General features: G+C 34.1%; 2 protein-coding genes across 3 annotated transcripts; one reads left to right on the top strand and one right to left on the bottom strand.

Moving 5' to 3' along the window:
- The first annotated feature begins 520 nt into the window (after positions 1–520).
- Positions 521–4,064, top strand: LOC112517845 (OPA3-like protein). 2 transcript variants are annotated; one of them, XR_003069767.1, is made up of 5 exons: positions 521–808; positions 1,934–2,068; positions 2,204–2,290; positions 3,564–3,802; positions 3,910–4,064. XR_003069767.1 is itself a non-coding variant. In XM_025125218.1 (4 exons), the coding sequence occupies exons 1-4, from the start codon at positions 680–682 to the stop codon at positions 3,720–3,722; spliced, it is 510 nt and encodes a 169-aa protein (XP_024980986.1). In that variant the 5' UTR covers positions 521–679; the 3' UTR covers positions 3,723–4,064. The 2 variants fall into 2 exon arrangements, 1 of the variants encoding a protein (XP_024980986.1); XM_025125218.1 differs by having other exon boundaries at positions 3,564–4,064.
- A 1,279-nt stretch (positions 4,065–5,343) lies between these two features.
- On the bottom strand, positions 5,344–12,017 carry LOC112512460 (acyl-coenzyme A oxidase 3, peroxisomal-like). The gene is made up of 13 exons (XM_025118439.1): positions 11,492–12,017; positions 10,597–10,714; positions 10,137–10,244; positions 9,856–10,028; positions 9,679–9,778; positions 9,194–9,268; positions 8,972–9,102; positions 7,347–7,482; positions 6,796–6,915; positions 6,308–6,454; positions 6,119–6,223; positions 5,858–5,959; positions 5,344–5,732 (listed from the first exon to the last, which is right to left on the bottom strand). The coding sequence occupies exons 1-13, from the start codon at positions 11,974–11,976 to the stop codon at positions 5,490–5,492; spliced, it is 2,043 nt and encodes a 680-aa protein (XP_024974207.1). The 5' UTR covers positions 11,977–12,017; the 3' UTR covers positions 5,344–5,489.
- Positions 12,018–16,362: the final 4,345 nt, after the last annotated feature.

Below are 16,362 nucleotides of genomic sequence, written 5' to 3'. Positions count from 1 at the left end.
GAGGGGCTGTGAAGACCGGCGACGAGAGGGTGGGGGAGGTGCTGTGAAGACCGGCGACGTGTGAGGAAAGCTTGGGAGAGGACAAAATTGGAAAAGAACACTCTGAAGGGTTTAGTGAAGCCTCATATGCAAAATGGTTAAGAGGGGTTGTGTAACCATTAAGAGCCTCTTTTTTTTTGCCAAACACCCTTAACCTCTTACCGATTAAGAAGTTGGCTCTTAATGTAACCATTAAGAACCAAACAAACAGCCCCTTAACTTCTCCAACGTGAGCACATAAACTTATAATTTTGAACCAAAAGTCAATGGAGGCTGACCTGACGATGAAACTGTTGAAGTTTATCTAGCTTTCAAACTGTACGATATGTGATCCCTGTCAATAAGACTGCTGAATTTTGTAATACTTGTTAGATCTTGAGTTTGAAGGAAAACAGTATTTATGAGTTTGGGGGAAAAAGTGGGAACTTTATTTCTTGGAGGGTAGTGATGCAATTATTCATTTAGATAACTTTGCGTGATCTACTCGTTGAAGCTGGATTCTTCGGACCCATGAAAAGCTCAAAGAACTCGATTCCAAATCGAACTGTGTTTTCTTTGGTTTGACGACGATTCTGCCTGCAATTCTCAGAGACCAAACATCAAACACCTAGTGGGCATCACATATCGCACACTTTGAGTGATGATATTACCTTTTGCGAAGCTAGGGACACTTGCTCTGAAAACATTTTGCAAACCAATCGCCAAACGTATCAAGAAAGAAGCTGGTCGTCATCCCAAGTTCCGCCACTCCATCATCAACATTGCCCAGGTAAGATTACGCAAAATTCGTCATGTTCCACAATTGAAGTCCATTATCAGAAATCATGGAATGATATCAAGATGAATGTTACTCTGAGTTGGAAACTTCAGCACATTTGGGAAAATGAAATCTAGTTGTTGATCGGAAGGACTGATGATTATTCTTTGCGAATTTAGATACTGTTCATTCTGTTGTGTGTGGGATTGATCTTGAACTTTTTCAATTTTTATGCAAGAGGGTTTCTTAGAACACCCATTTTGTTGAAATGGTGTATGTTACCCAATTTATTTGTAAAATTAGGGTTCTAACCTCATTTGTGAATAAAAGTCTTACTATTGAGATCAAGAACAACAAAAAGTAAGGAACATTTGTTCAAAAGATTTAGTTTAAACATACTGTGCAAGGGGTCTTCTTAAGTGTGTTATAGAAAATCCCTGGTTAATAGCTACACAAAATGGGCCTTTGAGAAGATGTGGAACCTAATTACATTACTCTCCAAACGAGCCCATGAGAAAAAAGGGGGTTCCGACAAATATCGAGGAGAAAGGGTCCAACTCTAGCAAATGTGGGATTTCATCACGCCTCTGGCAACGGAGGCTAGACAACATAGATTGTCCGAGACTGGTACAGATTGCCCCACAGTGTCGTGTCCCTAGAAAGGTATGCCTTGGCTTTAAGACCATGTGAGAATATGTGAAACCCATCAGATTACTCTCCAAACCCTTGAAGAGAGAAGGGATGTTCTGACATGTATTGAGGAGAAATGACCGAACAATGGAAAATAAGAAGGGCGAGGACATCACTATGCGTCAATATCATCCATAGACAAGTAGAAATCTTTAAGAACAAGATCATAAGGATTGATCTTCTAAATTAGACGAAGCTTTTTGAGCCTGTCAAACAACATTTTAGACCACAATCGTTACAAGGACTGCTACTTGCTAGTAGAGCTGGAGCACCGTGTTTGTTAAGCAATAAAATGGTTACTTTTGATAATAAACTTTTGACCTTTTGGAACTAAAACTTTTGTTATCGTTTTCATTATTGTTTTTATACGTTCTATTCAATCTTCTTCTATATCTGTGTATATATAGTTTGTTACAACCATATGTTAATTGTGGCAATATCATACAGGTTAATCATCGTTTCACGACAAAGTTGCAAAGGCGCATATATGGTCATGCAATGGATGTCGCTATTCGCCCTCTAAACGAGGATAAAGCTGTCCAAGCTGCTGCAGATCTTCTTGGAGAACTCTTTGTGTTCACTGTAATATTCCGTTAACATTTTCCTTGAATACATATATACACATCCGTCTAATCGAATGAACAAAGACATTCCACAGATTTAGCTGGAGTTAATGGTGCATATTTCACACTGAACCACTTGATCCCTAATATACAGGTTGCAGGAACTGCTGTTATCTTTGAGGTCCAAAGAAGTTCGAAATCAGAAGCTAGGAAGGAAGCGCTTCGTAAACAAGAACTTGAGGTTTATTTTATGTTCTTTTTATTATGAGATAACGAACCTAATCCGTTCTTTATGTTACAAATGAAATGTTCCATCTGCCCAAAAAAATACAACATTTCCTTTTCTTGGTAAAGCTTCATCCAAGACAAGTCATCTTAGCTTCGCCCATGAATAACGACAACAAAATACCCTTACCATTTGTTCTGGCCCTCAATGTTTCTCTCCTTTATGGAGGGATATTTTTAGATATTTGACTAGTCAAACATTTCCATTAGACTATACGGGTGTGTTAGATACGCAGGATATTACAGAACAAAAACTTGTTGTTCCACGTTTGGCACAACAGTAGATTGGTATAGGACAAGACCGAGTGGGACAAAAAAATCAAAATAGGTGGAACAGAAACATGGATATGAGAGAAGAGAACCTTTTTTTTTTTATTAACCAGGATATCCAACCCGCTATGCGAGCCGACTAATCCCAGGGCGACCACCTGCTTTGCAGATAGCACCGAGTCACCTCATTTGAACCTCTGTGGCCACAAGGGGATTTTTATTCCTCCTTGGATTTCAACCTGTGACCTCCTGGTACTTTTGACCTTTGGAGCCAAGCTCAAACCAATCAGGCACCACCCTTGTTTTTAGAGAAGAGAACCTTTACCTTCAGTATAATTGCACATGATTTTCTTCCATCTAAGGGTAGTAGTAAATGTATTAATCAACATATATTTGTTCTACAATGTGTTTGTTTCATATGTATTCGGTTCATAATGTGAAACTTTTTTATATGTAACTTTTGTTTTATAAATAAACCAAAAAGGTTCACATTGTGAAACAAATATATGTTAATCAATATCCTAAATCCTAGCCATAGATGAAAAAAATCATCCGAATTAGCACATGATGCACCGGTTCTCAGGATTCTCAAATAATTAGCCACCACGAGACAAGATTGGTAAATTACTAAACTATCCATGTCAAATTAAAACTCTAAAACTTTGCACAATTCTTTCAATCCCCTCACTCTCGCCTGTCCAATCCCCCTCTACATACCAAACGCACCCTATGTGTTCAGTCTAACATTATGCTTATTTTGGGATAGTGGAAGTGCGAAATAAGAACTCCTTCGATACCTTCATCTTGCATTCTATCTGTTTCAAAAACGGATATACACCGACTTTTTGTGCTGTTCGTGCTCCTGTTTCTTGCATTCTCTCCTTGATGGTTGGGTGCCTCTTTCTTTTTCTAATTCTCATTGATCTTACCAAATCCTTGCTTCTGATATAATCTCCTAGGCACTGAGACAACGAGATGAAGATCTGGCTAGAGAAATTGAGATGCTCAAGTACAAGATCAAGGAGATGGAACGAGTTGCCAAAGGACAAGGATTAGGCACCCTTTTCAACTTTAGAAAACCGCACGCCATTGAAGATGGGCAAAGCAAAGGAATCTAGTTACACGAACACTTGGACTTCCGTGAAAGCAAACCACCGAGTCCAACCCTGCAGGGGTATTTCCGTCGAAACGTCACCAGGTACAGTACACTGACTTGTAATGCTTGTTGCATGCTTTCCCTTGGGTGATATTGTTTCAGAACATTAGAAACATATCAGAATAAGAACATTAACATGAGATTTTCAGTCAGATGTGGAGTCTCTGATTCATGCGCTGATATATTTGCATTGCTTTTTGGTCTTTCCAAAGAAAAGTGGTTTGGATCAAGTAGTCTTGTACTGATATGACAAAGAGTGTTTTGGAATACACTGCAACATGTGTTGCTTTTTTACTTTCTTTGATTTTTTTTCCTGTTGATATTATAAATGATTGTAATATTTTCCTTACACTAGGGGTTGTTTGGTAGTTGTTGAATGATTTAGTGCAGAATGATTTAAGAGGCTCTCATGATATAGTGCAAAATGAAATGTAATTGTTTGGTAATTGTTTACAATGAAATTAGGGCGCTGAATGGTTAAGGAAGGTCTATGATACAAAATCATTCAGAAGATTTTGGAACCATTAAGAGGGAGACTTTTCTTTTGCCAAACAAGATTCATCTCTTAATGATTCAGAGACTCCCTCTTAATGAAACTATTAAAAGGAAAACAAACAACCTTGTTTTTTAGGTTTTGATTTAACAAATTCTTGAAAAATATGTTTAACTCGACTCGCAGGGATTTCAAATTGCATTATATTTCAGTGCTACGTTTGGTGTGAAACAAAATCTCGGGATTTCAATAAAATCCTACAAACATTGGATTTAGAAATCTTATAAAGTTGGTTGGTATTTCGACTAGTAATGATGTCTTATAACACGTGAACACATTCTTTTTTGTAAAATCGATTAATAAAAAGTAATTTAATTATTTATAGTTTGTTTAATAAATTATCCACAAGAATATGATTTTATAAATCAAACCCACCAAATATTCTAAATCTTCTCATGAAATCAACCGATCTTAAAAACATTCCTTCAAACCAAAGAGGCTTTGCTATTAAAAAATTGTACGGGTTGGAGATCTATTGCAAGTAAAATTAAAGCCATTGTGTTGAAACCGATGTCTGAATGGCAGGTGACACCAAATCCATAAAAATGTGTGCAAACAATAAAAGCAAGGGGTCGTTTACCAAACGTTTATCAGGGTAAGCACTTACCAAATCATATTACCTTACCGGATGAATATGATAAAAATCAAGAATCTTACCCCGGTAAGGAGGAGACAAAGACCGAGAGTCTTACCCGGTAAGTGAGGGCAACGACTCTTACTATGGTAAGCGCTTACCGGGTAAATTGTTGCATATAATGTCATTTTGGTAGACTAAAGCCTTACCCGGTAAGTAAGTGATAGTGTTAAATTTTACCCGTAAACACTTACTGGGTAAGTGGTAAACGGCCCCTAATATATTTATGTTTATCTTCTTTAATTGATGTAAATGAATAATGACACCAAATTTGTTGTAAGATTTGATCTCAAATTTGGTTTGTCCCCATTGAAGATGGTCTTACAAGCGTACGAGATAACTTATTAGGTCAGAGTTTAACCTTCTCCGATCTGCTTAAAATTGGACAGTCGATTATAGAAACCAAATAAACAGTTCACAGAATCGAATGGATATCCAACAAAACGAATGGTAAACCAAAGAGACACCAACAACAAAAGCAACTTTCGTTAAGTTTTACAACATATCGTGGAGTCCTTTATTTGTATGCATATATATGAAGCTTAAACCGAAGACCACGAATTGGCATCGACCCAATTGAAAGCTATGGGTGCCAAAAAAGCATCAGGAATTCCGAGAGAGCTCACCAAACTAAGTGCATATGGTCTTAGTTCACTGCACAGTTTCATCACCTCTTTCCTAACCACTGCAGCATTATCTGTCGATAAGTAGCCATATCGAAGGAACGAAGCATCTTCTTCGATCAAGATTGTGGTGTACATCGATCTCATCAGACCCAATACATCCTGCAACAATATCCACCACAATATTATAAACTTAAGCCCAAAAAGATATTGTTTTGATCTTGATGTCCAACTGTAGCTCTTTCTATTGTCCTGCATACCAACCGCGATTTAAGAAAAAATATTACCTTTAAAGAACCGGCTGGAACGGTTGCTTCAACGTCTAGAAATGTTTGTAGAATCAAACGATCGGAAAACGCTCTGCCCAAATCCTCAGCAAGTTGATAAGTCTAACAGTATAAGAAATGAAAAAGAAAAATGAGAATCACTACGGCTAAAACCAAACCAAACCAAACAAACCCAGTATATCTTTGAGCTTGAATCATCGACACGACTACATCAAGAAATAAAATGAAATTATTAAAAAGATTTAGGGAGGGTTGTCTGACCACTGTGAATATATGTTCTTTGCTTTCTCCAAGAGCTTGGTGTTCCGAGACTTCCTTAACAAAACGATGCAATAGATCTCTCTCCCGTAAGCAGAAGATGTCGGTCTGCCATATAAAACAGTTTCTAAGTACTTTTCGCCTGTTCTAAAACATTTGTTAACGATCATAGCATATAAAAATGGGTTATACCTGAAACTGAGTGGTCCTGAGGGTAGAGCTTGTGAGCTGAGAAGGGATAATAGGAGCAGGTTTGTTCAAGTGTTCGAGCCCCAGACCTCTAACCGGTTTGTTCCTTTTCTTGGCTGCCAAAAACTCGGCCAGAAGCGCCTTGCTAATCTGAGTTGGGCATCAAACCATGATCATTAATACTCAAAACTAACAAAAAACAGATCCAAATCAAGATTACTACACTCAAAGGGGATAAAATGATACAGATCATCAGTGAGATCGTGTTCAATATGATGTGGATGTAATTGTGATCAAGAAATAGATCATACCAAAGAATTGATGGGACCCAAAGAGATGGAAAGATTTGCAATTGTCTATCTTTTGACTATGTGAACTACTTTCTTGGACCGTAAAATGATGCAAGAACGAAAATTTTTGAACTCTTCTATGTGACCACCTAACTTTTAGTTGTTGCTATGCAAGCCTGCTAATGTCGAATAGTTCATTACCTGTTGCATAAGAACATTATTGTCGCCCTCAAACGTCAATTGCACATCATACTCGCTTTTTAAGTGACCAACATGATTTTCGGTCTTCAAACCTTGCCCACCACAAGCTTCTCGACATTCCTGATCCAAAATCAGCAACCATTTGATCAGAATTTGAAGTTAGGCATTGTTAATCCAAAGAGGAATAAAAGTCCCCTTGTGGCCACAAAGGTTCAAATGTGGCTACTCCGGGCTACCCACGAAGCGAGTGGTCGCCCTGGGATTAGTCGGCTCGCATAGCAGGTTGGATATCCAGGTTAATCAAAAAAAGGAAAAAGAACGTAGGCATTGTTTCACACCTGAACAAGTTTAATCTGATAGAAAATAGAAAAATGGAGATTTGGAAATTGAAATTTTAAGCTTCATATGTTCACAAAGTATGAAAAGATTATATTACTTGAACCCCACTTGGCAATTAAGCGTTAGAAGAACGTTGGTTCGACCAAATAAATCTGCTTAAAACTTTTTTAGAACACTGGTAAATAAAGATAAACTTTCTGGGCATTTACAACCTGAAGGGTTCGCATGTTATGCCAGGTTAAAACAGCCTTGAGTGCACTAGAAACAACATGGACAGTCTTAATCGATGCAGGTGTCCTTTTAACGTATATCATCTTCAAGTAGTTGGAAGCAAAACTCAGAGCATATCTGCCGAACAACGAAAAAGACAAACGTCAAAACAACATTTAAACAAACATAGCAAATGTTCAAAGAACCACCAAGTATATATTCCAAGAAGAAAAAAAAGATGTAGCAGCAGGGCATCTCATTTTATCTTGATAACACTTTCAAACTCAAAAATAGTACGCATTGGCGGGTTGATCAAACATGTCCAAATGGTGACACATAGGATCCATCAAAGCTATATGTACGAAGGGGATTCTTCAATAAATCTGCAACGACTGATCTATAATACATAACCAAACTGGTCTATTTGCCTACCCACCAGCCCATTTCTTGTATACTATTAGGATAGGTTGTGCCTCGAAAATGTTTATTACTTCAAACCCTTCAAGGTATCAAAGCAATCAAAACCTTAACCATACTAAATTTTCTGTTTCGAATAGTTGAAGCATTTTCCACTCCGTGTTCCACCTCACTCCTTGCCACAAATCGACATTTGACCTCAATCTAATGACAAATTCAGTTCTGCACACGTCCGATGCACACGTCACGTGACACCCTATGTCAAAAGAACAAACACTGGTATCGAAGCAAAAGCTTCACATATGCAGTTATCCCATTGGTCTCCACGTTCTTTTAAAATAGCAGTCTTTCTAAAACGAAGATGACCATGGCCACAGCCTCTGATATGAGAGAGAGCTTGAATACACATCCATTCATCAAACCACAAAATATCATATTTCTATGAATTCTCTTCTGAAAATATATCCCCCTCATATGCCCTTACAAAATGCCTTTACGAGCTTTTTTCCATTTTGTAGATATAAAAAGATTTGACTGCAGGAACATGGCAGCAGTGGAGAGAAAAACTAGTGATAAGCAATGATGTTTGAGTGGAAACGACCCTCAGTCAAGGAACAATAAACATTAACGGGACAGTACTGCTTTGGCGGTTTAGTTCATTCCATTTCTAGGCAGTAATGTGGCATGTATCTTTGATCTGCAGGAAGGACCCAATCTATTCTGAACTCCATTCCAGAGGCAACCAAACGCGCCCTTAAGGTATATGATTCATCCATTAAAGAGTGATAAGACACAAGGTGCCAACAAAACAACCCTATTAACTAATATGTAAGCATAACTTATTTCATCTAAATCCGGGAGCAAGTCAAAACTGAAAAGGATTTACATCTGTAGTCTAATTGCACCTCACACCCATCGTCCCTAATAATCTGAAGAAAACTGGAAGTAAAAAGGATGAAAAGGAAACACGAATACATGTTGTACAAGGCTTCCAACATTGCATGGTTCGAAGGGTCAATTTGTATGCTTATTCGACAAAGATGTTTCTATAGTTTGATATCTAAAGGCTCAAAACAAAGGTGATATAATAAACAAAAACATCATTTCGAGTGTCACAATTAACATAATTTCATGCAACAGAAGATGCAAAGAACATGAAAGCAACTACAAATGAGCTTATAAACGTAATACATATTTATTTGGTACTTACGTTTTTGCAAGAAGAGGCAAGAGCCTCCTTTGATGACTTGGATAATCAAGCAGAAGAACTTCAGGTTCATTTGGTCTAATTGAAAAGGCTCGCCTTGACAGAGAGTACCTTATTGCAATTGCTAAACCAACCTGAAGAGAATAAACAGCATCACAAATCATTATTAGAATGAATTTAGGCCAATCCATAGTTCTTTTAACTCAAAGGCTGTGCATAGCTTACCTTTGCTGTGTTCATTGAACTTGCTGCAATGGTCACACGGCCAGACGTGAGAGGGGCCAAAAAGGCTGCAAATCTCTGAAATGAAGTATCAAATATCAATAAGTAAAGTTCCTTTTTGTTTCTTTTCTCAAAATCATTTCAAATTCTGAAGCAAACATGTTCTTGGTGCAAAAATCAGAGATATCTACCCTCCTTTTCCCATGTTATATGTTATTTCCTTTCTCTTTGATCATTAATTTTTAGAAAATAGAAGGAAAAAAATGAACATCTATTCATATATACCCCACACAATAAAAGGCCTAAACCAAACCAAATGAAACCCGTACATCCCACCTCAGGAGGGAAAGATGTGCATAAAGGGTAGAGTGGTTGTTTCCGTAAAGACCCTCGGCTTGTGAAAAGTGTGGCAAAGATAGAAAGACATATATGATGAAGTTCTGAAAATCGGTTAAAAGTGAGCAAGAAAGAAGTAGACAAATGCTAACCTGATCTGGATCTTTTATTGCGGTCAAATATTGACCATCAGGCGAAACATCAGCAACTGAATTCAACAAGTTCTCTCTAGGGATCCTTAGATTGTCAAACCTGAAACACAAGCAGGGTTGAGGTTATCATTGGTATATCAAAAATACTACACCTTTCCTATGAATTTCAATTCATACCAGATTCGACCATTGTCAACACCATTCAAACCAATCTTATGACCACAATCAGCAATACGAACATTTGGACATATATTTCCATCTGCGTCTCTGATCTGGGCTATAAAAGCATGCACTCCTTCATTCACACCATTGATTTCGAGCTGTGAGAAAACGACTGTGTGTGTGGCATGCTGAAAACATCAAACACAAAAAGCATTCAAGTCTGTAAAACCATGGAAGCACACAGCAGAAAAAGATCAGATAATTGAAAGCCAAAAGAATTTGCAATGACGTCTTACATTAGCTGCACCTCCAATCCAATACTTTTGAGCAGATTCACAAGGAGTGCTGATGATAAATTCCTCGGTTCTTGCATCATATCTAGTGACTGTTTCAATGCCTCGGACCTAAAAAATAACTCAAGAAGCAACATATTATGCCTACACGAGACCATAATGTTATCATGCTAAGGGTGCGTTTGGTACAACAAGACAAGACAGTACAAAAACTTGTCATCCCACATTGGACGGAGACAGAACAGAACCTGACCAAGACAAAACTGCAATTTGTTTCTGTTCCACTAAAATAGGTGGAGATGGGACAATAGTGGTAAATTACTAAACTACCCATGTCAAATTAAAATCCTTAAAAGTTAATTCTTCCATCCGCCTGCCTCAATCTCATTTGTCCAGTTCTGTTAAGTCACGTCCATGTACCAAACGCACCCTGAAAGCCCTAAACTGAACAACTTCCACATACATTACTTCCATGTCCTAACTCAGTCATTGCAAAGCAACCCTTGACTTCAAAAGTCTCAGTTGGCTTGAACCACTTATCATGATGACGCTTTGTGCCCATGAAACGGATGGCACCACCCCTGAAATTATCATAGGAACATTAAGCATATCCATGAGTATCTTACAAAAGTTTCAAATATGAGTGAGTACTTAAAGATATTGGCTTGCAAAAGCAAACATCTTGTCTTATCTTATCTAGCCAATGGCATAAACCCCAACACAGAAACCTAGGGGCCAGCTTAAAATGCCAAATAAAGGCTGGAGTCCTTCCCATTGGTCGGCGGTTCAAGTCAGGCTCCTCAGACCATGGGGATTTTCTCTGTTATCTCCATGATCCATAGGATTAGCAGATGTATGAGTAAGCGGGTCAGATACCCCACGATTACACAAAACAATTCCCAATACAGAGGAAAATTTAGAAATTCTTGACTAGGAAAATACGGACATTATATAAAGAAAATCAAATTTACAATCTACTGTATGTTGATCAATCCGTCTTTTGGTTCTGATATACGATTACTCCAAAAGTAAGTAAGAACCTGGATATTCAAATATCACCTAGCCTTCACAAAGATCATCACCGGTTCTACTATGATTCCAGATAAGTGGCGAAAATCTAGGTGGAAACCTACTAAGCAAGTAAAGCAAACGACTAAGACGATTCTCTACAAAATTTCATCCAGAATATAATTAGAATAGCACCCAAATTGGATGCTTTTAAAGGGGGTCGACGATTTGAATTGAAACGGAAAAGACAAATTTTAACGAATATCAAACATGGCTTTCCCAATTGCCACAAACTTTTGTTCATTTCAAAGTAGTTTAAATTAGAATATAAAGAAGGGTTTTAGGCATACCATAAAAAGAAATGAACACCAAGCTTAATCCCCAACGAATGATCAAAAACACTAACAGTTTCAGCAAGAGCAAATCTCCACAGTTCACCATCATCCCCCTTCCTAGAAAACCACCCATCAAAAGCTCCTTGTTCTCTCAAGTAATCAATTCTTTTCATGGTCATCTCTCTCTGCTGCTCCATCGACTGATTAAAGTCCGGCGAAACAAACACCTTGCCGCCTCTTTCTCTGGGACAAAACAAATTGCTCTGAATCATCAAATTGAACATATGATCGATTACATCGATGCTTTTTCCGTCTAGGAGCTTACGGAGCGACTTTGTATCGAAATTAGCCAATGGCTCAGAAAGCTCGGGTGGGGAGTAGTTGACACATGGAGCTGTGTGGATGAGATCCGTAGGGGGGATGTGGTGGTTCTGGAGATGGCGAGTTAGGATTTGAGTCCTGAAGTTGACCCGATCCATTGTTGAAGATGATGATTCCATAGACGATGGATTGAAGAGGATCAAGAAATGGGCGTTATAAAGAAGACGAAGAGTCGGTAGTTATGGGCGCAGAATGGGGCAAATGGGTGGAAACTTGATCATTATAAATTCCATAAATCCAAATTAATTTATGACAGCATCTCTAATTACAATTATAACTAGTTTCTGACATTGTTGGTTGCGTGATGACGATAATTTTTTTTAAAATTATTGAAGTTAGCTAAATGAATCGTTGATCATATTTATATATTAAATTAATAAGAATCAATATTACCTTTGATACATGAATCCACCCACATCATTTTGATTATTCATATATTTTATACAAATTTTACAAAACAACATATTAATCCTGAATGCAGTACAAACATCCCTGAAAACACATTGTTTTGAACCACTTAGAGTCATAACTGGCTTTTCGACCCTTCATGAAAGTTGTAGTATACAGTAAGGGTTTTCTAACTGCAAAATACAAGTTTATTCTGACTTACAGTTTATGAGTTATACACTGTCAAAGTACAGAAGTTGCACTGTCGGTAAAATCCAAGTTCACAATTTCCCAACTAATTTTTATGATCCCGACTTCGCGTATTCAATCAAACGGGTAATTTTCTCCCTTACTATAGGTCTCATACTACCCCCATAAACTGAAAATCCATAATCCCAATTGTTACGGTGATACCTTTTAGTTACCCTATGCTTCTTTGAACAACCTCGGTTAATCTTATTTTTCTTATTATGATTTATTAAAAAAATGATTGAAACTCGTGTGTTTAGTCATTTAGTAAATATACTATTTTTTAATAATATATAAGAGTGCCAGTAGTTTATAATTCGTACATGGAGATGGAGAACACATAAATGAAAAAAACCCAGAGATTGAGGGATTTAGAGAAAAACCAGGGATTGAATGATTTAAATATTAGAGTTGAAACGTACCAAGAGAAGATGAAGGGTTTTTGAGTTAAATGTAAACATTAATTTGCAAAATTACTAAGGAAAAAAAATCAAATGTGGAAAAAAGAGAAAAATAGGATCTAGAAGACGCCACATCAATATATAATGATTCTGCTTTATAGATATATATATATATAGATTACTTTAATATTTTATCTCTTCTTTTTCTTTTATTTTAGGGAAGATTGCATCAAAATAGAACCAACTTTCACTTGATTCTTATTTTGAGGAACTAACTTTTAAAATTGTTATTTTGGGGAACCAACTTGCAAAATAGTTATAGAAAAATAACTAAAACTCATTTTTTTTCAAAAATTAATGTAATAAAATCTATTTTTCATTTCAAATCTCGTTTTCTTTTTAAATTCAGATATCAAATTGAAGATTTTTTCAAAATAAATCTAAATTACCACGATAAAAATTGTTTTTTACTAATGCAATAAAAAATCAATTTAATAAATATCAAATTCAAGATTTTTATATCTAATGAATCCGTATCAATATTAAAGTTTAAATCAAATTTGGTAAATCAACCAAAAGTTTGATATAGACCCTTAAATTACTTGTTATCTGTTCAACAGATCAACCAGACCCTTGAATTACTTGTTACCTGTTCAACAGATCAATCAGACCCTTAAATAAACAAAAAGTTTGATAGAGACCCCTAAATGACAATTTTGAAAGTTTGTTCCCCAAAATAAGAATCAAGTGAAAGTTAGTTTAATTTTGTTGCAATTTTCCCTTTATTTTATCATTACATTTATAATTAATTACTTTTTTATTATTATTATACTATAATGATACTCGTGCAATATAGCGAGATACATCTTGATTTTAATATTTTTTTTATTTTTTTATCTCAGTCGATGTTATAATATGATTTTATGTGATTTTGAAAAAACGATAATATTTTATTTTTGAATAAAATATAAATTTGAAGATATCATAAAAATTTAACTTTCGATATTAGTATCAAATTAACTATTTAAAATTCTTATTTTTTGTGTAATTTTTTAATTTAATTTTTTATTATAATTTTTTTATTGTAATTTTAATTTATGTTTAATAACGAAATAATTTATATTTGGTTTCATAATATAATTTTTTATAAATATAATAATTAATTATTTTGTTAAAACTCGATAATTATCCTAATTATATTTTAGATTTTTTATATTTTAAAATGATATGTTATCCTCTATTTGATTATGTTTATCCGTAATTACTAGTTGGTTACACGAATTCAAACATGAAGCTTTAATAAGTTGTATTTATGCATAATTACTTGTAATCTTGAATTTTAAGTAATATGCATCAATATACAGTACTTCATCATAAAAAATTGTTTTTAAGAGTTTTTATCAATGCTTTATAATATAGTATAGATAATAATAATAATGAATATAATTATATAATGTAACTATTAATTATTAATTATTTAATTTAAGTTTATTTTATATATCGAACACTACAAAGAAGATTATCAATAAAAATATTTTTTTAATTCAAATTCACCATTAATATATATTGCAATATTTTATTTGTATTTGTATTTTTAAAATTTTAATTTATTATGTTACTAGTGTTTTGCTTAAATTAATTATTAAAATTAAAAATTGTACCTAAAAAATGACACATAAATTACTTTTTTAGATTTTGGTTTAGGGTTTAGGGTAGGGGTGCTCAAAAACTTGACCAACCTGATCAATCCAATGCAAAATAACCCAACTCAAAGCAACTCGATGTCTAATCGAGTTGTAAAATTGTCAAACCATAGGTATTGGGTTACTATTATTTGAACACAACCCAACCCGACGAACCCGGTATCCTTTTATTTCTTGGATTCAATATGCTTGTTGAATTTCTATTAATATATACATTAGACAATTACACTATCATATATGTTKTTCATATACACATATTTTCAATCTATTCACATATCTATATAACTCATTCGTATATATGTTCAGTAACTGTGAACATATATATGTAAATTGAGAAAATTAATTGAATGTGATATACGTAAGAAATATGGATAAGTTGTATCAAATGATTGATGATGAAAAAGAAATTATGAGTAGACAAATAACATATTCAAGGTTAGAAGAATATTTTAATGTACCAAAGTATCAACCCGACCAACCCGTACGAGTTGGGTTGGGTTGCACTTTGGTTTGGGTTGGGTTGAGTTAATATTTTTTTCAAACCGCAAGCATATGGTTGGGTTGTTCAGATATCTTCAACCGGATTAACCCAACCCATAAACACCCCTAATTTAGGGTTTAGAACCTAGATTATACATAGTCAATTAAATGTTTAAAAATGTTAACAAACATATAAAAGAAAAAACTTATAAATTATAGTTGATGTAATAAATTTTAAATAAWTTATGATTTATAAGAAAAAAAATTAACTTAACTTATGAACAAATATGATATTTAAAATAAAAATGAAAAAATAAATAGAAAAAGTCTAAAAAACTCAATGGACTTTAGTGTTTGAAATAATTAAATTATTGGATAATTTTTTGGAAAAATAAGTCATTGGATATTTTAAAACCTGTTAAATAACTTTTTGGACTTTCTAAAACCTGTTACATACATTCTTATAATCTATACAACTGGTTAATATGGTAAAGTAATGGAAAAAGTCTGAAAAAAAGTCAATGAACTTTCATATTTTGAACAATTAAGTTTCTAAACATTTTTTGAACTAAAAAAGTACTACATCTATAAAATGAAACAAATATACCAAAAAAGTATTTACATTTACAAAAAAGTATTTACATTTAAAAAAGATAATTGATGAAATTTATTTTAATTAAAAATAAAATATATTCTATTAATGATTTTTCAAATTAAAAAAAAATACAGATTAAATTTATTTTAATTAAAAATAAAATATATTTTGTATATGATTTTTCAAATTTAAAAAATTAAAAAAATTAAAAAGGATTACTGATAAACTTTATTTTAATTAAAAATAAAGTATAATACTTTGGTAATTTTTCAAATTAAAAAATAAAAAATTATTTGATTAAATTGCTCATGGATTAAGGATAAAATTTAACTAAATACATAATTAATTAAAATTCGTCGCTAATTCATCGATGAAATGATATCACTGACAAGATTTAAACACGATACTTCACACTTATTAACATGTTATTGTGTTAGAGCGCCTAGATATAAGTAATCCATGCATACATACCAATGAACAATTGCGACGAATTTTAATTACTCATGTATTTAGTTAAATTTTATCGTTAATCTGTCAGTAATTTAATCAAATAATTTTCAATTCTTTTAATTTGGAAAATCATCAACGAAATATATTTTATTAAAAATTTCATCAGTAATCTTTTAAAAAAATAATTTCTTTTTAATTTGTGAAACTTGTATGGAATATATTTTATTTTTAAATAAAATA

The sequence above is a fragment of the Cynara cardunculus genome, assembly GCF_001531365.2.
Source record: "Cynara cardunculus var. scolymus isolate 2C chromosome LG 1, CcrdV1, whole genome shotgun sequence".
Lineage (NCBI taxonomy): Eukaryota > Viridiplantae > Streptophyta > Magnoliopsida > Asterales > Asteraceae > Cynara > Cynara cardunculus.
Note: the sequence above shows the minus strand (reverse complement) of the source record. Positions and strands in the feature narration are given on the sequence as shown.